Source organism: Delphinus delphis, chromosome 6 (assembly GCF_949987515.2).
Source record: "Delphinus delphis chromosome 6, mDelDel1.2, whole genome shotgun sequence".
Lineage (NCBI taxonomy): Eukaryota > Metazoa > Chordata > Mammalia > Artiodactyla > Delphinidae > Delphinus > Delphinus delphis.
In genome coordinates, this window is record NC_082688.1 from 54,926,886 (window position 1) to 54,949,504 (window position 22,619).

The 22,619-nt window shown below is 43.0% G+C and overlaps 1 protein-coding gene across 1 annotated transcript in view; it reads left to right on the top strand.

Annotated features, from left to right (window-relative positions):
* Nucleotides 1-22,619, top strand: part of SLC1A1 (solute carrier family 1 member 1) — a 63,967-nt gene that overhangs the window by 28,455 nt on the left and 12,893 nt on the right. Inside the window, exons 3-8 of the mRNA XM_060014686.1 lie at nucleotides 12,472-12,564; nucleotides 14,226-14,340; nucleotides 16,006-16,048; nucleotides 17,473-17,571; nucleotides 20,210-20,394; nucleotides 21,515-21,622. Of these exons, the coding sequence (XP_059870669.1) occupies nucleotides 12,472-12,564; nucleotides 14,226-14,340; nucleotides 16,006-16,048; nucleotides 17,473-17,571; nucleotides 20,210-20,394; nucleotides 21,515-21,622 (643 nt within the window). The remainder of the gene's footprint in view (nucleotides 1-12,471; nucleotides 12,565-14,225; nucleotides 14,341-16,005; nucleotides 16,049-17,472; nucleotides 17,572-20,209; nucleotides 20,395-21,514; nucleotides 21,623-22,619) is intronic.

The following is a 22,619-nucleotide window of genomic DNA, read 5'->3' on the forward strand; positions in this document are numbered from 1 at the left end:
AGAGCCTGTGCTCCCCAACAAGAGAAACCACCGCAATGAGAAGCCTGCACACAGCAAAGAAGAGTAGCCCCCCGCTTGCTGCAACTAGAGAAAGCCGGCACACAGCAACGAAGATGCAATGCAGCCAAAACTAAAAAATAAAATAAAATAAATTAATTAAAAAGAAAAGAGAGAGAGGAGGCACAATAGACATAATCTCAAGGCATTTTCAGAGGCGGATAGTGTGGGCACCAACAGAATCCTACCCTTAATTTACATCCTGAGGGACACACTCGTGCCATGTGCAGAATATCAGTGCTTAGGCTCTGTTAACATTAGGGTCTGTAAGCTGAATTTATATCACACCACCAGGGAAATAGCAGGGGAAATGGCTTTTGGCCATGCCTGAGAATTGTGGCTCTGGAAAATCCTGGCCCATTCTTATCAGCCAGTGAGTTTAAATTCAGGTCACATTTTCTTTGATATACAAATTATAATGCCTGGAGCCTCCAGCACAGGAATGGAGCAGCTCCTTGGCGCCTGCTCCAAGAAATTCCCTGAGCATCTTTCCAGAATGCTGTCTTACTCCCCTGATGCAGAAGCTGCAATGACAACCATCTGATCTCACCTCCAGGGGCAAAGGTTTTCCATTACTGGTTTAACGAAGGCTTTGATTTAAACAGTATTTATGAAGCAACAGCCAGTATTTATTAAGGCTTAGATATAAACAGTATTTATTAGAATATATGTGTGAGTAGGTTTCCTTTCAAGCAGGGATCTGGAAGCTTTTATTGTAAAGGGCCAGATAGTGAATATTTTAGGCTTTTGAGCCATACTGTCCCTACCCAACTATCCAACTGGTTATCACAGAAGGGCAGCAGTCAGTAATATGTAAGTGATTGGGCCTGGCTGCGTTGCCAATAAAATGTTTATTTACAAAAATCATAGGAGACCAGCTGGCAGCTGACCTCTGGCGAGATAAATTTAAGACTAGATTCTAACTCTCAAGATACAGTCTAATTGGGATGGAATCTGAGTGACAAACCAACACACCGAGCAAATACTACTCATGAGAAGTGAAGACACACAAGAATGAAGGATGGAGCAGATAAAGTGAAGTATCAAGGTATTTGGAGACTCCTATTTTTATTTTTGTTTAATATTTTTTAAAATTTATTTTATTTTTGTCTGCGTTGGGTCCTTGTTGCCACGCAAGGGCTTTCTCTAGTTGCGGTGAGTGGGGGCTACTCTTCGTTGCAGTGCACAGGCTTACTGCGGTGGCTTCTCTTGTTGCGGAGCACGGGCTCTAGGCGCGTGGGCTCAGTAGTTGTGGCTCGCAGGCTCTAGAGCGCAGGCTCAGTAATTGTGGCGCACAGGCTTAGCTGCTCTGCAGCATGTGGGATCTTCCCAGACTAGGGCTTGAACCAGTGTCTCCTGCAGTGGCAGGCGGATTCTTAACCACTGTGCCACCAGGGAAGCCCAAGATCCCTATTTTTAAATTCAGACTTTGCAGGTGGTGACATACTGGGATCGTCTAGGCTGGGGAGGGCATTTTTTTTAAGGATACGAATTCATTTACTCATAATCGGCTGTGTACCGGGAAGCTGTCCCACACCCTCCAGTGGAAAGAATCATGGCATGTGCCTCCCTGAAACAGGTTCAGTTTAATTCAGAAAACACTGGTTAACTGTGTGAAAACAAACTAACCCTGTGAGAGGCTGAAGTTCCTACCATCCACCTGGTCATGGATCCCAGGTCTTCTGCTAGCCACGCAAGTCCATGAGTCCCCATGTTGGCCAGAAAGTATAAGAGTTGAAGACTCACATATCACTTGGCTGTACAGCTTGCTATTAGGTAACTAAGAGCATCCAATATCAGCTTCATCTATGGGGGAAAGTATGCATGCTTTTCTTGAAACATTGGTGGCTTTTTTATAGAGTTTAGTCTCTACGAAAATTGCCACTTCAAGATGGATTATAAATTTAAAACTTACTGCTGGAGTTTAAAATCACACAGGCTGAGAATGAACATCTTACCTCATTTGCACCATCTGGAACCACTGGACTCTGCCTGCATTTCAAGAAGTGCCTCCTTTCTCTTTTCCCAGATTTGTTTGGGAACCAAGAAAATAAGATGGCCTAAAGAGCTTTGCACACGTGAATTAAACACTCCCCTAAGACCAACAAGAAACTTTTGTCGTATTAGAACACAGTTATTGAAGCCAGAGACTTATTATATTAACTGGGTTTCTACAATGTGTTTTCTCCAAAGAAGGAAGGGGTACCTTGTATACATAAGGAATGGAGTTCCCATAATGAATGTGCCACTGGCCACAGTAATAAAGAGAAAAGCAGGAAGAGTATTCCCTGCTTCAGTCTCTGACATAGTGAAACCCAGAGAGTCCACCCTGAATGAGCTTTCCTTTTGCCTAAACCAGTGCTGCTAGACTGGTTCACAGCTCTGTTCAACTGAGTTAACCTGGTTTTGTTTCTTAAAAAAAAAAAAAAAAAAAAAAAAAAAAGGAGTGAGCCTCATATACTTGAGTCATTTTTCCACAATTGCCTCTCTTTGTCAACCTAATGTGAAAGCAAGTAGGTTTTGCCATTTCTTTGGGACTTCATTCTTTATGAGGGCTTCCATGTCCTGTAAAACTTGTGTTAAATAAATGTGTATACTTTTCTCCTGTTAAAAAAATAGAAAAAATGAGTGAGAAATCATGCGAGGATTCTAAGGAACCTCCTTTGTGGAGTACATGGATCTGGGAAACGACATTCATTCATTCATTCATTTCATCTTCAATGTCCCAGGCTCTGTGCTGGGCATACAAGATATAAAGAGAAGTCCTGTCCCTCAAGAAAGGGAAACTACATTGCAATGCTGTGTGATAGTGCTTTGTGGGACTGAGGACGGGGAAGGGACATTGGGTGGAGTTTTGAAGAAGAGATAGGAATCAGATGAAGTGAGGCAGGCATTTCAGGCAGAAGAAAATAGCAGAAGGCATGGCATCTTGGGAGGACAGTGAGACTTGGACTGGAATGCTGCAAACCTGGGGAGGAGGCATGAGAATGGAAGGCTGAGGGCATGGCTTCATGTGATTTGTGCGCCTTCCTGGGAGGTCGACGTGAGCCTATAGGCATGCGAAGCAATTTAGAGCAGTGACTCCCACCTGTGTCATTATCTCCAAAGGAACACCCTGAACAAGCGAGGAAGTATTGTTTAAAAGAAAATTCAGTGACAGTCCAAAATGGTAAGGCAGACTTTATTCCATCATGGTAGGTAGAGGTACCACTGCAATGGGATTTTGCAGTGGAGGAAAGAGAGTAGGTTCAACTCCAGATGAATACAACATGAGCCACTGGGAGTTGATAGCCAAGAAACTGAGTAGTGAGAACAGTGGATGGAAGGTTACTGTGAGGAAACGTCGGAGGTAAGCGGTATTCTGCCTAAACTGACCTCTAACAGGATTCTTGCTGAAGACAGGCCAGGTTAATCAGATATCCCCTGAGGGGTGGTGGAGAATGAGGAACCTGATTAGATATGGAGGGTGATCAGATATTGAGGTATGGGGGTTCTGGTTAAACTGATTTAGGAGGGTTCTTGCTAAAACTAGATTTTACAGTGAAGTCCACAGTTAGGCCTAGGAGAAGGTTCAGGAGCCTGACTAAAGTGTGGTCAAGCAAAGAATCTTTGTCAGTATCAATCACAGAGGAACAGGAGAGTCTACTGGTTAAGAGCCAGACTGCCTGGGTTTGCATCCTGGCTCTGCCATTTACTAGCTGTGAAACCTTGAACAATTTACTTAACGCGTCCTCAACTGTAAAATAGGGATAATGATAATACTATGTCATAGTGCCCTGGAAGAGCTATATAATTTCTTAACTTACTCTTTTTTGTCTGATACTATCAGAGGTTTCTAGACAGTCCCAACGTTGGCATCAGAAGCTACAGGGTCAATATTAGAATCAAGCCCACACGGGTGAGTTCACACAGTGCGTTCATTCTGGAAATGAAAATAATAGGAAAAGGCTTGCTCTGCCAGCAGTGTTAAGTTCCTCAGCATACAAACAGCCTCTACCCAGATGCCTGAGCTACCAGCTTTGTAAGGTAAGGAGAAGCAAAGAGAGAGCTCGGTAATAATTAGCTTGCGGTAGAAAGCCAAAAAAGTCTCACTGAGCTGTTAGTTATCCTGATGTCAAAGCACGGACTTTGAAGAGAGCGGCTGAGCTCCTTAGATCCTCTGAGGTGTGTTTAATGCTTATTGAACAAGAAGCCTCCTATAAAAGCTCATTGAATCTTCTGAAAAATTGGCCCAACTACAAATACCACTGTCCTCTATGATATTAAAAAAAAAAAAGTTAAAACAGCACCTGGATTGCTGAAGAACCAGGAGACCAGCCCATTGCTTCTTGACAGATGTTTTGAACATCAAATGTGGACCTGCTGAGAAAGGCTGCAAGTGAGAGCCTTTAGTTCATTTGCTGGGGACCATTTTTTTTTTTTAACTTCAAAGAATAGTCTGGGAGGTGATAGAACCTATTTCATGGCAGTTCTTTGTATTAATGTCTCTAAGGAAAATAGATGTCATAAGTGAAGCGTGCACAGAAATATATTTTGCATGCTCCCCTCTGCCTTTTCTCTTTCCCCCTTTTAACATCCCAGGAGTATTAATTCAGGCCCCCCTGAATCAACAGAGTGAGAGCATAGCCAGCCTTGTTTTCTCTGGGGAATGAACTTACTTCTTTATCCTCATGGCAACCCAATGAAAGTAAGTAGGACCTTACCTCTCTATCTTCAGAGATGAGGAAACAGGAGATTGAAGAGAGATTCAGCCAATTTTCCAAGATTACACAGATCATAAGGGCAGCACCTAGGACTGACGCAGAGTCTCGGGCTCCATTCTGGAACCTTCTGCTGCCTGGGCTCCAGAGCCTGGGAAGAGGTGCCTGGGGGCAGGCAGCCATACATAGGTTTTCTATTTTACCTTAAGTGCAACGAGAGGCTTATACCTGCATGTGAAGTGGCCTGATTTATGTTTTAAAAAGATCTCTTTAGTGGCCATGTGATGAAGGAATACAGAAGGATTATGGTAGGAGTGAGGGAACGAACGAGTTAACACTTGTGTAGTGCCTTCCATGTGCCCAGTGACACATTTCATATTGATCATTTCATTCAATAATAACGGAGGCTATTGACTGAGTAAAATTTAAGTTCTAGGCGTGCTAAAGGTACTGTTTCTGACCCTTACAACAGCTGTACAAGATGGGGTTGTTCACTTTGCTCCTCACAATTACACTTTACGAGGTAGAGGCATTTAAAACCTCCATTTTAGGGACTTCCCTCGTGGTGCAGTGGTTAAAAATCCGCCTGCCAATGCAGGGGACACGGGTTCGAGCCCTGGTCCGGGAAGACCCCACATGCTGCGGAGGAACTAAGCCCGGGTGCCACAACTACTGAGCCTGCACTCTAGAGCCCACGAGCCACAACTACTGAGCCTGCGTGCCGCAACTACTGAAGCCCACGTGCCTAGAGCCCGTGCTCCACAACAAGAGAAGCCACCACAAGGGGCCTGCGCAACGCAACGAAGAGTAACCCCCACTCGCCGCAACTAGAGAAAGCCCGCGCACAGCAACAAAGACCCAACGCAACCAAAAATAAATAAATTTATTAAAAAAAAAACACCCTCCATTTTATAGATGTGATCCCAGGGGGTCCCACCGAAGCCCATACTTGTTTCTCCATGTGCCGGTGGCCTCTCTGCTGGTGATGGAGAGACAGGAGTCCTCTGGATAAGAGGATGCCCCAGTGCAATGAGTTTCTTGAATGATGTGTCCATTCACAATTGTGAAGCACCATCAGATGCCAGACCCAAAAATCTTCCAGTAACAGTTAATTCTGATACCTTAATGGCAAGGTGGGGAGAGATCATCATGAAATTTTGTTCTCAGGTGGGTGGTAGCTTAATCAGAGAGCTCTCAGAGGAGTCTTTTGCCCTCAGTTGTTTATCTTTAAAACGTACTATTGTTTAGCCCACGCTTCCTTTGCAGTGTTTTCATAAAAAAATTCTAGTAGATTGTTACTGCTTTGGTCAGGAGCCAGCACCCCAGCTCATCCAAGCCTCCTCCGGAGGTGAAAAAACAAGTGTGGTTTCTTAAAGAGCTAGCAGGTGCCCCTAAATTCCAAGGACTACCTCTGTTTCTAGGCCACAGCTCAGCCTTAAAACTATCCCTGTTTTTAAAGGACAATCCTGGACTCACTGGTAACTGGACTTGTTAAAGAAAAGAAATTCGGTGATACTTGTTAAAGATGGTAAGGCAGACTTGACCTAGAACCATAAAGACAAGTGTAGGGACCACTACAATGAGATTTTGCAGTGGAGAAGAGAGACTGGGCTCAACTCTGAATAGAGCATGGAAATGGGAATTTATAGCCAAGGAGCAACGGGGGTGGGGGGCACGGGATGGATAATTATTAAGAGAAGACATCAGGGGTAAGGGGGATTCTGGCTAAACTGACCCAATAAGATTGATGTTGAAGACAGGCCAGAGTAATCAGACATCATCTGGGAGATGGTAGAGGATTAAGAGACCTGATCAGATGTCTAGGATGATCAGATATCAAGGGTAGGGGGTTCTGGCTAAACTGACTTAGCAGGGTTCTTGCTAAAACTGTATTTTGCAAGGAAGTACACAGATGGGCCTAAGAGAAGGTTCAGAAGCCTGACTAAAGTGTGGCCAAGCAAAGAATCTCTGTCAGAATCCGGCACATCTTGATGCTGCCTGCTGCGAGTTGCTTCTGGTCACCTCAGCCTGGTGACACCTCTGGCTCCTCTGAAAGCCCATGGTACCAGGTCTCTGCACCAGTGCTTTACAGAGCATCCAGTTTTTAAAGTGGGTGGGAAAGATCCAGTTTTTTAAATTTCCAATCTGCATGGATCAGTAATCTTTGTAAACTATAATAGAAATGAATTACTAGGAAGAAGATATAAAAAACAAAGACACACAGAACACTTGCCCGACTTTTTATTATTACATTCAACAGACATAAAATTCTGTTCAATTGCTATAAACTTTCAAACACTTACCTTTGATTTCTGTGCAGATCCTGTCGCACCTGCTTTGCAGTGTATTAGTGCACAGTTCCCTCTCATTTGTCAGTTGCTAAAGGGCAGGTGTTAGCTTCCAGAAGAATTGAGTTTTGGGAGTGGACCGTAAGGAGAGGCGGTCCTCTAGACTTCACCAGGCATGAGGCGTGGCCTGAAAGCCAGGAATCCAGGAGGCTCTTTAGAGTAAAACCCACCATGCTATGGTGATGTTTCACCTGTAAGAGTTTTAAATTTTTAAAATTATTTTTAATTGTGGTTAAAGTACACGTAACATAAAATTTACCTTTTTTTTATTTTATTTTTTTTTTGGCCATGTCCTGTGGCATATGGCATCTTAGTTCCTCGACCAGGGATCGAACCTGCACCCCCTGCTTTGGAAGCGCAGAGTCTTAACCGCTGGACCGCTAGCGAAGTCCTAAAATTTACCATCTTAACCATTTTTTAGTGTATAATTCAGTGGCATTAAGTACATTCACATTGTTGCATAACCATCACCACCACTCATCTCCAGAACTCTTCATCTTGCAAACTGAAACTCTGTACTCATAAATAGCTCCCCATTCTCCTTTATCAAGGGGGCCATATTCTCAACCACTGTCTCATACTAGCCCCATGCATGTGCTACAAAATCTAGTCCAGCGCTGCCCAGTAGACCTTCCTGTGATGATGGAATTGTTCTCTATTTTTGCTGTCCATTGCAGTAGCCACCAGCTACATGTAAGAGAGCACTTGAAAAGCCCTGTCTTCGGAGTCCAAGGTCTGGATTAAGTTACCATTTGCAGGACAACATCCATTGAGCTAGACCACACGTTCTCAACAGGAGCAATATGGCCTCAAGGCAGCAAAAGCTGGTTCCTAGGGTGGAGGGGGGACTTACTCTTCTCATGTAAAGAGCACTTATATACATTTAGTACGTGAACAGATGAACAGTTTGTGCTATTAAAATTTCATGGGATGGCTATGAGGAAAAAATATCTAAGACTGGAGGAGGGGCGAGTGGGGTGGAGCACACAATAATGAAAAAAAAAGAAAAACACTAAGATGCTAAATATGTTCTCACATGGAGGTCTGTTATGGGTGAAAAGTATTTTTGTTGGCCGCTCTGGGAACCATACCAAACTGCCCTGTATGAGTGGTTTTTAAGATTACCTGCCAAGTTCCTAATCTCTTACACAGGAGTGGATCTTTGAAATGGGCTCCCTTTGTAAGGAGAGGAATACCAATAAGAAGTGCAGTTTTTTCTGTCACATGGAAAGCATCGAGTACAAAATTCGTAAAGCATCTTATTTAATACACAGAGGATCCAGAAAAGAATAAGCCTCTGGCCTTAGAGCACTATGGTCAGCATGGTGATGGAAAAGCACACCAAGAGATGATGGCTGATCAGGTTTACCATTATCCTCTCCACCGCCCCTGTGCTATCAAGGTACAGGTTGCACTGAATTTCTTTTTTTAATACATTTATTTATTTATTTATTTTTGGCTGCATTGGGTCTTCGTTTCTGCACGCAGGCTTTCTCTAGTTGTGGCGAGCGGGGGCTACTCTTTGTTGCGGTGCGCGGGTTTCTCATTGCAATGGCTTCTCTTGTGGAGCACGGGCTCTAGGCGCATGGGCTTCAGTAGTTGTGGCACACGGGCTCAGTAGTTGTGGCTTGCAGGCTCAGTAGTTGTGGCGCACAGGCTTAGTTGCTCCGCAGCATATGGGGGTCTTTCTGGACCAGGGCTTGAGCCTGTGTCCCCTGCATTGGCAGGCGGATTCTTAACCACTGTGCCACCAGGGAAGCCCTGCACTGAATTTTGTAACATATTTAAGCTTGAGTTTATTCATTCAACATTGCTGAGCACCCACTAAATGCTGGACATTCTGGTAAGGTCTAGAGATTATGCTGATGTCCAGTATGGTAGCCATTAGCCACATCTGGCTATTTATATTGCGATTAAAATTAAGCAGAATTTAAAATCAGTTCCTCGGTCACACTAGCCACATTGCAAGTGCTCACTAGCCATGTGTAGCTGGGGCTACTGCAATGGACAGCACAAACCAAGAACATTTCTATCATCACAGGAAGTTCTACGGGCAGTGCTGGTCTAGAATTTTGTAGCACGTGGATAGACCCAGTATGACATAGTGGTTAAGATCTGGCCCTTGGGGTCAAACCTGGGTTGGGATCCAGCTCCACCCCTCACCAGCTGTAGGACCTTGGCATGTCACTTAGCCTTTCTGAGCCACAGCCTTCTCTGTAAAATGGGAGTAATAAGGCCTAGCTCACGGGGTTATACAGTAAGCATAAAAGGAGATGATGCACTTAACATGCTGTCATTGCTCAATACACAGTGTCTATTAACATTTTCATTTTTATTATCATTATTACTGGCAGGTGGGGTGTTTAGACCACCCATCCAGACATTTTATATTCATGTTAAGTTCAGTAATGTTCCTGTTATAAAGGTTTTCAAATATTAGGCTGTTTCCCTGCATACGTTCCCTCCCTTTATGGCAGTCACCCACCCCTCATCCTCAACACTGTTAAAAATTGTTGAGAACCTGGATTTGAGTGCGAATGCTGCCCCCAATCAGTGGTGGCTAGAAAGAGTGGTAACTCTAGAGAGGTGGGGAAGTATGACTGTTGATTTGAATACACTTCTGATATATCCAAGAGAACTGTAGGACCTAGGTAGATTTGAGAAATGGGGAACAAAGCTCTTCCTGAAAGTAACTACAAGAGAGTTGCTGTACTCCAGCAGAGAGGAGCTGGCTGACTGCTTTGGAGGCTGTATTTGTTTAAAATATTTCCACCAAGAATCTCATTATTATGAAGCCTTTTATTGCCAGCTGGGATCTGGAATAAAAGCAGAGGCACCAGCCCATGACCAAATCATTAAGACAAATTAAGACATATCCATATATGCTGGAAACAATTACCCACATAGCTTTAATTCGTTTCACTGCTGGAAGAAAATCCTGAGCGGGGCGGGGCGGGGGGCATGAAACACATACCTGAGAGCAGTTCTGCAGCCACCCTGTGAACCTGTCACTTGTCAGCGCCTTAGGGACTGGGAGATGCTTAAATTGGATGTCTGACAAAGGACAATATATCTGAAAATACATCTTCTGTTAGATCAGGGATACAGGTGTTTGTACCGGTTACTTGGAGTGCTGTTAAGTTGGTGATTTTCTTTTTTTTAACCCACCATTATTGTTATGAATAATTATTATAATTGTTTATCAAAATAATGTATGGAGCTCAAAAATGGAATAGGAACATTTTATAATCAAATAATACACTTAGCAAGCTTATATATTTGCATTATTGTTTGCTCTTTTTTAAGAGACCGAAGCTAAATATGAGATAGTTCATTGGTTTCTGAGTTGTAGCCTTCAGTGTCTCTTAATTTTTTTTTGTTATTGTTTCTTGTAGAATTATTGTTTTTAATTGTCTTAACATTAGGAAAAGAAAGTCTGCTCAGCCTACCACATTCTTTTTCCCAAAGAAAGAGAACAGGATCTATCATCCAGGTTATTCTAGTATGTGACTGCTGCAGTATACCCATCATACGGTAACTGCACAATCTTGCTCCAGAGGTTGGTTAATGAGCCCTTAACAACATCCTGGGGTGACTGCTAGAGGCCAGAGCCCCTTGTCTCAAAATATTAACTTCATAAGGAGCAATCAACAGCCAGAGGAATGGCGTGTTTAGAGTGAGAGATGACTTTTTCTGTCATCATCATCATGATAGCTTCCTTACAGATTTTTCCTGTACGTCAACTATGTACGATTATATTTGAGGAGCATAATCCCCTAGTCACTTAAAAAAAATGGATAGGCCTTTTATAGCATGAGGAGTGAATATAAAAGCTGCTTGTGCTTGCTGATAGCCTGCAGGTTTACGACCTTTTCCTCCGGGTTGTCTCATGACAACCTCTTCGTTTTTCCTGCTACCCTGTACTTCAGGTTTTGCAAACAGTTATGGAACAACTCGTGTGTTGAAGACTCAAAAATCACTTTCTATGGTGATGGTTTGATTCAAAATGTGATTCTCATTTTGGAAGCCGGACAGGGTAGTCTGAAACCTTCAAATGACGGTTTGCTGAAAGATGACTTGGTCGCTTCTGAACCTGCCTCGTGTCCCACGTAGAAGCAGTCCAGTTAGAGAGATGCATCATTTGATTCCATTTATATGAGCATCTTTGATGGAACGCAGAGGTTTCTAGCAAGGAGGGATGTGTGCCTTCCACCTCTACAGCTATCCTTGGCACTCTACACAACCATTTCAAGTCAGGTAACATTCAGTCATTTTACTGGCAGCCAAAGACCATCTGAAACTAGATCTAACAATGTGGTCCTAAGTCTCTTTGATTACCTGTGCCCTCGGAAATTTTTATTTATATCCCAACTCCAACTGGGATTGTAAGGAGTCTCACAATCAAAGCCATACAGAATAAGGTTGTAAACATAAAAGCAATTTAAAAATCATGAAAAGAAGGAAATTTGCTAGCCAGGATGGATAATGAAATTACTGTGATTTATTATTGAATTTGGCCCTGAGATTGTCTAAAGATCCATCATTAAGTAGATGATTAAATACCTGTGGTACAGCCACATGACAGAAGATTATGTAGCCTTTAAAATTATCTGCGGGGTGAATTTGTAACAATAAGAAAAGGTGCTTATAATACAGTATTTAGAAGAGAGAGGATTAAAAACTATCAAATTATCTCAGCCATGTTTACAAAAAATTGAGAAAAAAATATGGGGATAAAATTCACCAGAATATTGACTACAGCTGATGACATGAAATGATTTTTGTTTTCATCTTTGTTTTTTCTTTTCTTCAGATAATTACAATGAACATATATATTATAATCACATGTAAAAGTTATTTTTTTAGTTGACTCTCGGATTCCTGACCAAAAAAGGCAGAAAGGGAAACAATCAGGAGTTACATGGTTTTTATTATGTGATGAAAGAACTTTCTCAGTTCTTCAAGGTAAACTTTTCCTTGATACTGAATCCCAAAAGAATGTTGAGTGATAGAATGTACAAATCTTGATAAAGTTCTTAGAGCGGATGCAGAAGGGGGGACTCCTTTTACTGTCTCAAGACCACCCCCAAGAGCAGCCAAAGACACAGCACTCACTATGGGCTAAAGTAGTGGGGATTAGCCAGAGGGGAACTTGCCTCCCACTAGGCTTCTGTCTCTTAATTCTGCATTTGGAATGTTGAAGTGGTTCTTTTGCCCATTGCATTTATTCAAACAAAATGTGTGAGATAGGCCTAGCAGATGCAGACACAGCTCTCAGCTCTTTTTTTCACACCTTGAGGATTGAATCACCACCAGTCCTGGAAATTTTTTTGAGTAATATAATTTGATTTCTCCCCCCTTTTCAGGTGTTGCTGCACTGGATTCCAACATATCTGGAAAAATCGGTCTACGTGCTGTCGTGTATTATTTCTGTACCACTGTCATTGCTGTAATTTTAGGTAAAATTTATTTCTGGATCCTTATTTTTCTGTATAATTGTGACTTTCCAGTTAAAAGTAGCTGGCTTTTAAAAATGCACACTTTTTTAAAATCAGAAAGTACAATTGTCAAACTACTATGAAGCTTTTTGGCTTGAAGTCAGCACAGCACATTTTATATGAACAATATAATACTGACTGAATTTCAGCCGTGGTACTGCTTATTAGTGTCTCTAGTAAGAAACAGAAAGAGGGTGACAGTTTTGTGTCATATCTACCTTATCAGGTAGAAAGAAATGAAGCCAAGAGCTAATATAATCTTTAAACTTGATAATTAGTCTATAATAGTGGCTTTGAGTATAATTATAAAGTATTTCCAGAAAGACAGCATTTCATTAAATTTCATGTAGTAGCCAGAGCTAACAGAGTCTTGCCAAGTATAAATTCCACTTGAAAGAGGGAGAATGTTCTAATGAGGGAATATGGTTGCTCTTATACCTTTGGCACTCTTTTGTGAAAAAAGTATGGTCCATCCTTTGGGACCTAGTGTAACATCTTAAGAAGGATGACCGGAGTGGGGAGAGGAGTGTACTCAGATGTTGCAGCCAGTTTGACCCTTGCAGCTCTGCTTTAATGAACTGATAAAAGGTGATGAAGATGTGGTGACATTTTAGGGGTATTAGGCCAGGGGACTTAGGAGGGCCTGAACCCCGCCTTAACTCAAAGCTACATCTCCTCATGAGATTCCTGAGGGAGGCCAACGCAAAGAACAAAGCTGGGCTTATCTATTTTCTGCAACCCTGAGACGGAAGAGTGGACCACACCCATTCATTGCCCCTCTATTGCCCAGTGACTCCTCCCATTAGCAAAACTGACCCATTCAGCATCCTTAAGTCCCACCCCCTTGGACTAGCATTTCTCCTTGGGAAGAGTGATAAAGGGCATGGGGCCTTTTCTTCTTCACTCCCCTCCAGTCAAACAACCTGGTCTTTCCTAAAACCTCCCACCTCTGCTTGAACACCTCAAGAGGAACCCATTACCTCCAGAGGCCAAAATGGGGCTTTCAGATGCTCTCTGTTTAGACATTTCTTCTTTACAATGAGAAGAACTATCTCTCCTTGGAACTCCTGTCCTCATTCCACCCCCTAAGAGTCACACGGAACAACACTTCCTAACCCAAGTCCTTTTGTGGGTTACACAACAGCTTTCCAGATATTTGAAGGCTTGTGATATGAAAGGAAGATAAGGCTTATTCTGTATGAGCCTCAGAAAAATAAGCAGCAACTGTGGGTAAAAGTTACAGAAAGATGTTGAGTGAGTGCCCTGAGTTGGAAAATGAATTATTCTCACCCTAACCCCTGCCTAGGCTGATCTCATAAGCTAAAGAAAAGAAAAAAAGCGGATTCTCATCAGCAGGTGTTTCCAGAAGCAGTTCTGGAATGCAGCCCCTTCATTTTTTAAAAACACACATGAAGAGTTCTTTCTGCTTCATTTAGTTGGAAAAGTAATAAAGGCAACTGCTGAGGTCCCCACTGAGGCTTGTTGTTTTGGCTGGACCTCAGGGTCCCCATCCCAGTATTGCCCGGTACCACCAGGCCTATTGCTTCTAAAATGGATCCACGAAGGGTGTCAGGTGCCCTGGGAGGTTCTTAATGCTCTGTGGGTGCTATCTTTGGTCATAGGTATCGTGCTGGTGGTGAGCATCAAGCCTGGTGTCACCCAGAAAGTGAATGAAATTGACAGGACAGGCAGCAGCCCTGAAGTCAGTTCAGTGGATGCCATGTTAGACCTGATCAGGTGAGTGTCTGGCCAGCAGGTGGCTTCATAGGCATGCGACCTATGTGGTCGCACAGGGCCCCATACTTGGTTTAATGCTCTGCTGTTGCTGTCTTGAAATTTTTAATAATTTTTGAATTATTATACATGTTCATTTTGCCCTGGACCCTGCAAATTACACAGCCAGTCATGCTTACCACGTCATGGTTCCGAGAGGGAATGGAAGGAACAGCGTTCTCTGTCAGGGTTTAGGATGGACAGAGATGCCTAAAGTATACTTGTTGCGTTAAGATGCCGGGCTGTGTTAGGTGGTCAGTTCTGAAGCATACTTGAAGAAATACATTTATTAATTGTACAGGAGAAACCCTCTTATCTGAAGCAATCAGGGCTGGAGATTGGTCAGTTAATTAAAAAAAAACAGCATTTAAAGCAGAGAATCGTAAATATGCATTACATATTTTGTTTACACTTAAAACTTAAATGCATTTATTTGCCAATTTTTTTATGTCGGGCCAAGGTCTTCTCTTAGAGTGTGTCAGTTGATTTTTCATATTCCTGTTGCCTAGGCTGCCTTTATAAACGCATCATCTGCAATTTCCAGATTCAGTTTCCATGAAGTGGAGAAACAAAACCCTTAGAAATAGCAAAGAAAGCTGAGTGCCGAGTTCTTCCGGTTGTTTTTTATTTCAATTGTCTTTCCTTACCTAATACAACCACAGAAGTTTTACTCACTTGCCTCGATTGAGTTTCCAGGCATTCCAGCTTAGTTTTTTTTTTTTTTTTTTTGCAGTACGCGGGACTCTCACTGCTGTGGCCTCTCCCATTGGCGGAGCACAGACTCCGGATGCACAGGCCCAGCGGCTATGGCTCACGGGCCTAGCCGCTCCGCGGCATGTGGGATCTTCCCGGACCGGGGCACGAACCCGTGTCCCCTTCATCAGCAGGCAGACTCTCAACCACTGCGCCACCAGGGAAGCCCCCAGCTTAGTTTTTACGGAAACTGCTCCTTCCTTTTCACGCTTATAATGCATTGATTTACATAATTTTTAATTCAATAATGATTATTTGCAACTGGCATAAAGAATTTGGGAACAAGTGTAGTGGACTCTCATTATCAATGAAAACAGAAATGTGGAAAATATTAAAGAAGTCTCTTAACTGTGCATGTCTACCTGCCAGTGTGAATTTCACCAAGGACAGCAGGCATGTCAGCTACTCGGTGAATCAGTTAAGCATGACAGGTGGTTAGGAGAGCTTTCTATCTATCCCTGGTTGAAGCTCAGCAGGGAAAAATAAGTCTTAATACAAGGAAGTATTATGTAAAGGAGAGGCCAGAAGAGAAACCAGAGTACTAATTTTATCGCATAATCATTTCCATCAAAGTATTGGGTATGACCAAAAAAACCCCAAAAAACAAAACGAAACACTTTTGCCTTGGGCTTCCCTGGTGGCGCAGTGGTTGAGAGTCCGCCTGCTGATGCAGGGGACACGGGTTCGTGCCCCGGTCCGGGAAGATCCCACATGCCGCGGAGCGGCTGGGCCCGTGAGCCATGGCCGCTGAGCCTGAGCGTCCGGAGCCTGTGCTCCGCAACGGGAGAGGCCACAACAGTGAGAGGCCAGCGTACCGCAAAAACGAAACAAAACACTTTTGCCTTAATGTAATACTGCTTGTCCTGTCTCCAACAGGAATATGTTCCCTGAGAACCTCGTCCAAGCCTGTTTTCAGCAGGTAAGAATAATGACTTTTGCCCTCAAGTTGCTCCCCTCTTCCCCCTTGCCAATTAAGATTTTTTTCCTGCTATGACCCAAGAAATGGAATTAGCCCGTCAAAAATGACAGGAAATGCACCTGTGAATGGAGGAATATCAGGTGACCTATTTCGTAACCCTAGTATTTCCAGGCACAGTGACATGCCTGTTGTAGCTCCTCCGTTTTCCCTTAGGCTTTTTTTTCTTTCCTCCAAAAGGGCTCAACTGGAGCAAGTCAGGAACCTGTCAAATAATGAGTGTTTTAAAATGTGGCTTCTAGTACCTATTTTTGGAGAACCACATTATATTTGTGAAGAAACTTAGACTATCTACAGATATAATGCAGTTAGAAAAGTAGCCCTCCACCTCTTCTTTCCTTTCCCTCCCATGGTGGGAAATCAGTATCTGACCCACATGGGTGGTTAGTGTTCCTGGCATTTGGTCTTTTCTTTCATCTTTACATGCCCATTGCTGGCACTCTACAGAGCAATATAACAAAGCCAAGATTTTTTTCCTTTAGGAAGTTTAACAATCTCTTCACTCCATTTCCTTTAAGGCTTTTCCCCTTGTTTATCTATGCACTTTAAGACAGCTGAGTCTATCACAAGCTGCTGAATTCATTTACATAATTACAGGAACACAGACCTCTGTGTAGACCAATAAAAATGGCAATTAAATTGCTCCCTGCCGACCTCCAAGAGGTACAGAACCACCTCTATTTAGGGAGTGCCTTTGCAATTCAGTCACAGTGGTCATTTGTAAGGTTCCTGGTGTTGGCAGAGCCTCGTAAGAGTGACATTTATGCCTGGCGTGATGACATACTAGCTCTTTCTTAAACATCTCTGCTGAAGTCCAGCAGAATCAAACAGGGCTGAAGAAATTCAACAGAAATCTCACTCACGTAATAGCCCTAAAGGGACTATTGACTTTGGAACAACCGTATAGTTGTGGATGTTTGTTAAAGTCATGGTGACTACATTTATCCAAATGATGAGGTTTTGTTTTTCCAGATTAAAAATAATAAATGAATGAATAAATAAACAGAAACAAAAATGATTCATAGGATTCCTATAGAGTCTGTCTGGTAAAGCAACTACAAATAAAACCCATGCTTTCTTTCACATTATTGCTCCATTAATTGGTCGCTTATTACAGAAGTTAGAGAGCATTTTGACACCATTGAATGGTGGCTGTGGAGGTCAGGAGGTTGGATTTCTCAATTCCATTTTTGCTTCCAAAGCCTCATGGGAGGTACCATCCAAACCTGAAGCCAACAGAGGCCTCGGAGGTGGAACCTTTCAGTGACACTTGTCTGGCCAAAGTAATACTCCTTTAGCCTCAGAAGCTTAAAATAAAAATCTCTTTTTGTTTGTTTCTTTGACCTTTTTTCCCCTCCAACGTGCAGTACAAAACCACACGTGAAGAAGTGAGACGTCCCGATGAGCCAGGGACTAACAGGACGGAGGTGTCTGTCACAGCCATCATGACAACTGCTATTTCCAAGGTACCATTTCCATCCTGTTGTTTGCTCCCTTCCCTGGTAGGCGGTGCCGAGCCATGAGTGAGCAGGATATGGAAATAAGTAGATCCTCATTGTTCGCAGATGCCACGTTTGTGAATTCACCTACTCACATTCACAGACTCACAAAGAGTGGTGAAAGTTTTAAGTTGCCCAATGCACATGTTCCCCGCTGAGGCTGAACAAGGCTACGCTCAGCCTTCTTGGTTCAGCTCTTACACGGTAAATGAGTGTCCTTTGTGCGGTGTGTTTATGCCACATTTTTCACATTTTTGTACTCTGTCTTGGTGATTTCGCTGTTTGAAATGTCCCCCAAGCATCATGCTGCAGTGCTGTCTAGTTAGTTTTCCCAAAGGCAGGCAGGCTGATGTGCCATATGGGAAAATACATGTGTTAGATAAGTTTCATTCAGACATGAGTTAAAGTGTGTTGGCTGTGAGTTCAATGTTAACAACTAAATAATATATATTAAATAAGGTGTCTTTGAACTGAAACACAGAGAAAACAAGGTTTTATGTTGATTATTTGGCAAAAATGTTGTGACTGTGGATTCCCAGAAACCTAATCCTATATTTCCCCTAGGAACATTGATTCAATATTCACTAATTCAGTGTTCACAGCCACTTTATAGAGTGTCACTTCTGAGAATAATGAGAAGCAACTGAACCACGCAGAGAAAAGAATGAGCCCTCTCACTTCTGTATCTCTGCCACCCAGAGTTGAGTTGGGCACCTCTGGGAACTATGTTAGATTTGCAAGACTACTTAAACTGTAGGCCTACAGTTCCTTATCTGAAACTCTTTGCCCATATTTGATACTGAGTTCAGAGCTTTTCACTTTAGAAGGTCCAGGTGGTGTATGTACTATATGTTATACAACATCCTTAAGTGGAATTGACAATAACATTCTAGAATCAAGCACATCAGTATTTCTGCAACTAACTTGTGAATGTTCTACCAAGTAAGAAAAATAGGCTATATGTAGCCTCATCTCAGTTCGGGATAGGTTTTGCCACCAAGAGTTTGCCATAAATTTATCAATGAAATCAACAGGCTTTGAGAACTTCAGGGATTTCAGCATTGGAGATTAGATCGTGTGGGCCTAAAGTAGTATATCTGTAGCCCTGTAGATCGCTCCTGAAGGTACTGTGCCTTCACACAGAAAGGAAAGATTTAAGGAAAAAAGAAATACTCAGTAGACTTAAGAGTTCAGGTTAAGTAGGCCACAGTTAGCTCCCTCTTTCTTCCTACAGAAAGCCCTCCATGACCTAGCTCCTCCCTGGTTTCCCAGCTTATTTCTTGGTGAGCCCAATCTATTCTATCCAGATCCACCTCCTCAATTAGTTTCTATTCCTGCTTTTTGATATGGTTCCATAAAGATTTTCTGAGCACCCTCCATGAGCCAAGCCCTGCTGGGCATTGGGATTACAGTAGAGAAAAGACAGATGTGACATATGCCCTCATGTGAAGAGTGATGAATATTAAAACAGGGAAGAATAGGGTACTCTGGGGCATTCAGCAGGGAGGTTTAAATTAGTGTGGGGTCCATCAAGGATGAGTAGGAATTATTCAAGCAGGGTACAGGGACCTGGTGCGTGATGACTTTTGCCTTCCTTACATTTTTCTGGACTGTGCTTTCATCTCCTGGCTGCCTACTGCTCAGGCCTAGCTTTCCCTAACCTCACAGCCCTCATTCATGTCCCCAGTCTCCATATGATGTCTGTAACTCATAGCTTGGCTGTGCAGCTAATTACACACCACCTTGCTATCATTGGCTCCTGTTTCTCACAGTTAGTCTTGTCTATCCAGCTGCATTTTAAGACTTTATGCTGTAGCCAATGCAGTTAGCACACTAACTGCTCAATAAATATGTTTGATCATGTCAGATCATAAGTAAGAAATAATCGGTACCCCAGTGGCTCGTCCACGTAATTCTTTGTAAACCTGGTTTGCACCACTCAGAATACGTTATCTCCCTGTGAAATCTCTCAGTAAATCTCAGCTGCACAACGCAGATTGAGTTATCTCTCGGTATATCTCATGCTCTTCTTACCCAGCATAAAACAAAGACATGGTTCACAGTAGTATATGTCTGGTTAATTTTTATGTCTCTAAAATCCTATTGGTCATCCAGGATTAGAGGCAGAAAAGAATATTCCTGTGTTCATTATCAGGATAAAACAGATAGTAAAGTGTCCTAAAAATGTCCACACTGGTAAATATTTTGAGCTTCCTGCATTATTAATCTGTATCTTTTTTATGCGGACTCCAAATGTAACTAGTAGTTAAAATAACCCTGAAAAGTGCCTTGATTCTAAAGTTCTTATTAGAAATTTAAAACACCCCAGAATAAGAAATCTTCAAAAGAAATATTCAAATACGATTTGTTGAAAGAAAGGAAAAAAGACACACTTTAAACTTCAGTGGCAGAGGGTGGGGGGCAGTAAAATTTGACCCACGCGTAGGTGTTTGTGTTTTTAATTATGTTTCCCAAAGTTGTTGATCCAGAGTTCTTGCTAGAGCCACTGGTTTGTTTGGCTATCCTATCTTTCTGTTTCAGGGTCTATGCATTCTAACAAGATTGTACTCATGCATCAATGTATTTTCTTGGTTTTGATCCACAGAACAGAACAAAGGAATACAAAGTCATAGGCATGTATTCAGACGGCATAAATGTCCTGGGCTTGATTGTCTTTTGCCTCGTCTTTGGAATTGTCATTGGAAAAATGGGAGAAAGGGGACAGATTCTGGTGGATTTCTTCAATGCTCTGAGTGATGCAACCATGAAAATCGTTCAAATCATTATGTGGTGAGCACACGCCGGTTAATGCCATCTTGCTTCCCCTGACCCTTCAAAATTAGCATGAAGAGATTTATGTTTCTCAGTTGACCTCACCTTAGAAGAGGGTATCCAGACACTGGAGTATTAAATAATTCCATGTATTACTTAGGACTTAGGTCACTAACAGAAGTCTAGATATCAGCCATTGTCTTTTCTACCAAAGTCCTTGATCATCTTGCAACCAAGCAACATTTATGTAAGCAATAACTCTTAAAGGAGTGATTTGAAAGAGTTTCCTGCACATCAGAACACAGGTGCTTTCCTTCCCAGGCCCCAGGCAGAAGGGATATTCAGAATATTTACAGTTGGTACGACATGGGCCCTAACACATCCAAATAAAAGCTGCCATTGGTGAGCATAGCAGTGGCACCACCTGAGTATCTGCCCTGTCCCTAGAGATGCCAAAAAGTCCACCTTTCCTAGGAGACCTCTGCCCCGCTTATCTCATAGCAAGTTGGTTCAAAGTATAGACATTGACAGTGACATTTCAGTCACTTAATCCTGCTGAACCTCAGCTTCATCATATGTAAAAAAGGATAATAACGTCTGCCGCTAGAGCTGGGAGAAGTACATTAAGTGAAATGGTGCATGTAAAATTCTTAACCCAACACAAAGCACGTAATGACAGCTCCACAAACAGAGCTATTATGACGACTTGCACGACTAGTTCTACTGCTCTGTTGCTGATACCACTACCTGGGAAACAAGACAACCATGTCCAGAAAGAGCCTAGTGGCCATATTTGGACGGTCAAGCTAAGGAGAGATCTGCAGATGTGACAGTAGGCAGGGTGTTTGTGTACCAGAAGCAAGGCATGGGGTATGTACCAATTTAACCACACCTTCTAACCAAGTGTACCCCTTACAGTAGCTTAGGTGGGTAGAAGTTAAGGTGCACAGGGGTGCTGAAACCTGGTGCCAATGTGGTCCAGCAGGGCTGAAAGTGAGACCTTAGCTTCACTGTGGACTCCCAGCTGAGGGCACATGCCAAGCCCAGGTGCATGCCCTGGCTTGTTTCTTCCCCAGCATTCCCACCCTGAGAAAATACTTGATGACAGAAGTGAGTCTTTCTTATGTTTACTTTCTAGCTACATGCCAGTTGGTATTTTGTTCCTGATTGCTGGGAAGATCATAGAAGTCGAAGACTGGGAAATATTCCGCAAGCTGGGCCTTTACATGGCCACCGTCCTGAGTGGGTATGTCAGACTCGAGGGAAGAAACAGAAACATCATTTGAGCCAGTGGATTTCTGCTGAGAGCCTGGGTTTCAGTTGGTTAAAATTGGCTTCTCTCCCACATGCAGGGAAAGATGGGGTTCAGAGATAAGAGAGCAGCAGGGAGGAGGGCTGCCCTTTAACGGCTGAACTGGAGGTGGATCACACTGTGCTAATTTCCAGATCTTGGCAGAACAGCCTGGACCATGCTTTGTCACTGCCTTTATTAGTTGTCTTAAAACAAGAGAAAACCCCACTGGTGGCCTCTCTTGGTCTGCTCCTGGCCTTAACTTCTTCAAGGATGTAAACCAACCAAACCAATAAGAACAGGCCCCACATACCCCGAGTCTGAAAGAAATTAAGCAGGGCCTAAATTAAGTCAGACTGGAGCAAGGAGGAGTGGGATGGCTGGTTGGTTCCACTCCTGTTGGTGGGGCTGGTAGGCACAGTCACAGCCTGCATCATTGGAGAGGGTGCTAGGAGAATCTTTAGATTGGTAGGAACTGTGCGAAGCAGGAGGGCAGTAGGAGATAGGTTGTGTGCATATTTATTGTAGCCCACTTATTGGTTCTTGAGGGGAGATGTGGTGGGATAGGTTATGAGTGGTGTGCCCAGATATCTAGCCGGGGGCAGGATACATCACATGTGCTAAGAAATGTGGACCAAGGGAATGACTAAACATCATCAACTTGACTCCCATAGGTCCTTTCCCCCAAACACCCAACTGGAGCAATCAGCTCACCTATTGGAACTCAGATGCACTGGGGACTTTCCACGGCACAGCATTTGGTTCTTAATCTGTGTGTACCAAAAGCATAGCCCTGCTGGTCAATGGAGAAGAAAGCCAGAATCAAATCCCAGGGCCCCAGTAGTAATGGAGGTGGGACCATGCACCTTACTGGAGGCCAGGGGCTGTGTCCAGGTCACGGTGTGGCTGAGGTTTATGATGCTGAGCTACTTCAGAATGGGGTTCTGCTGGT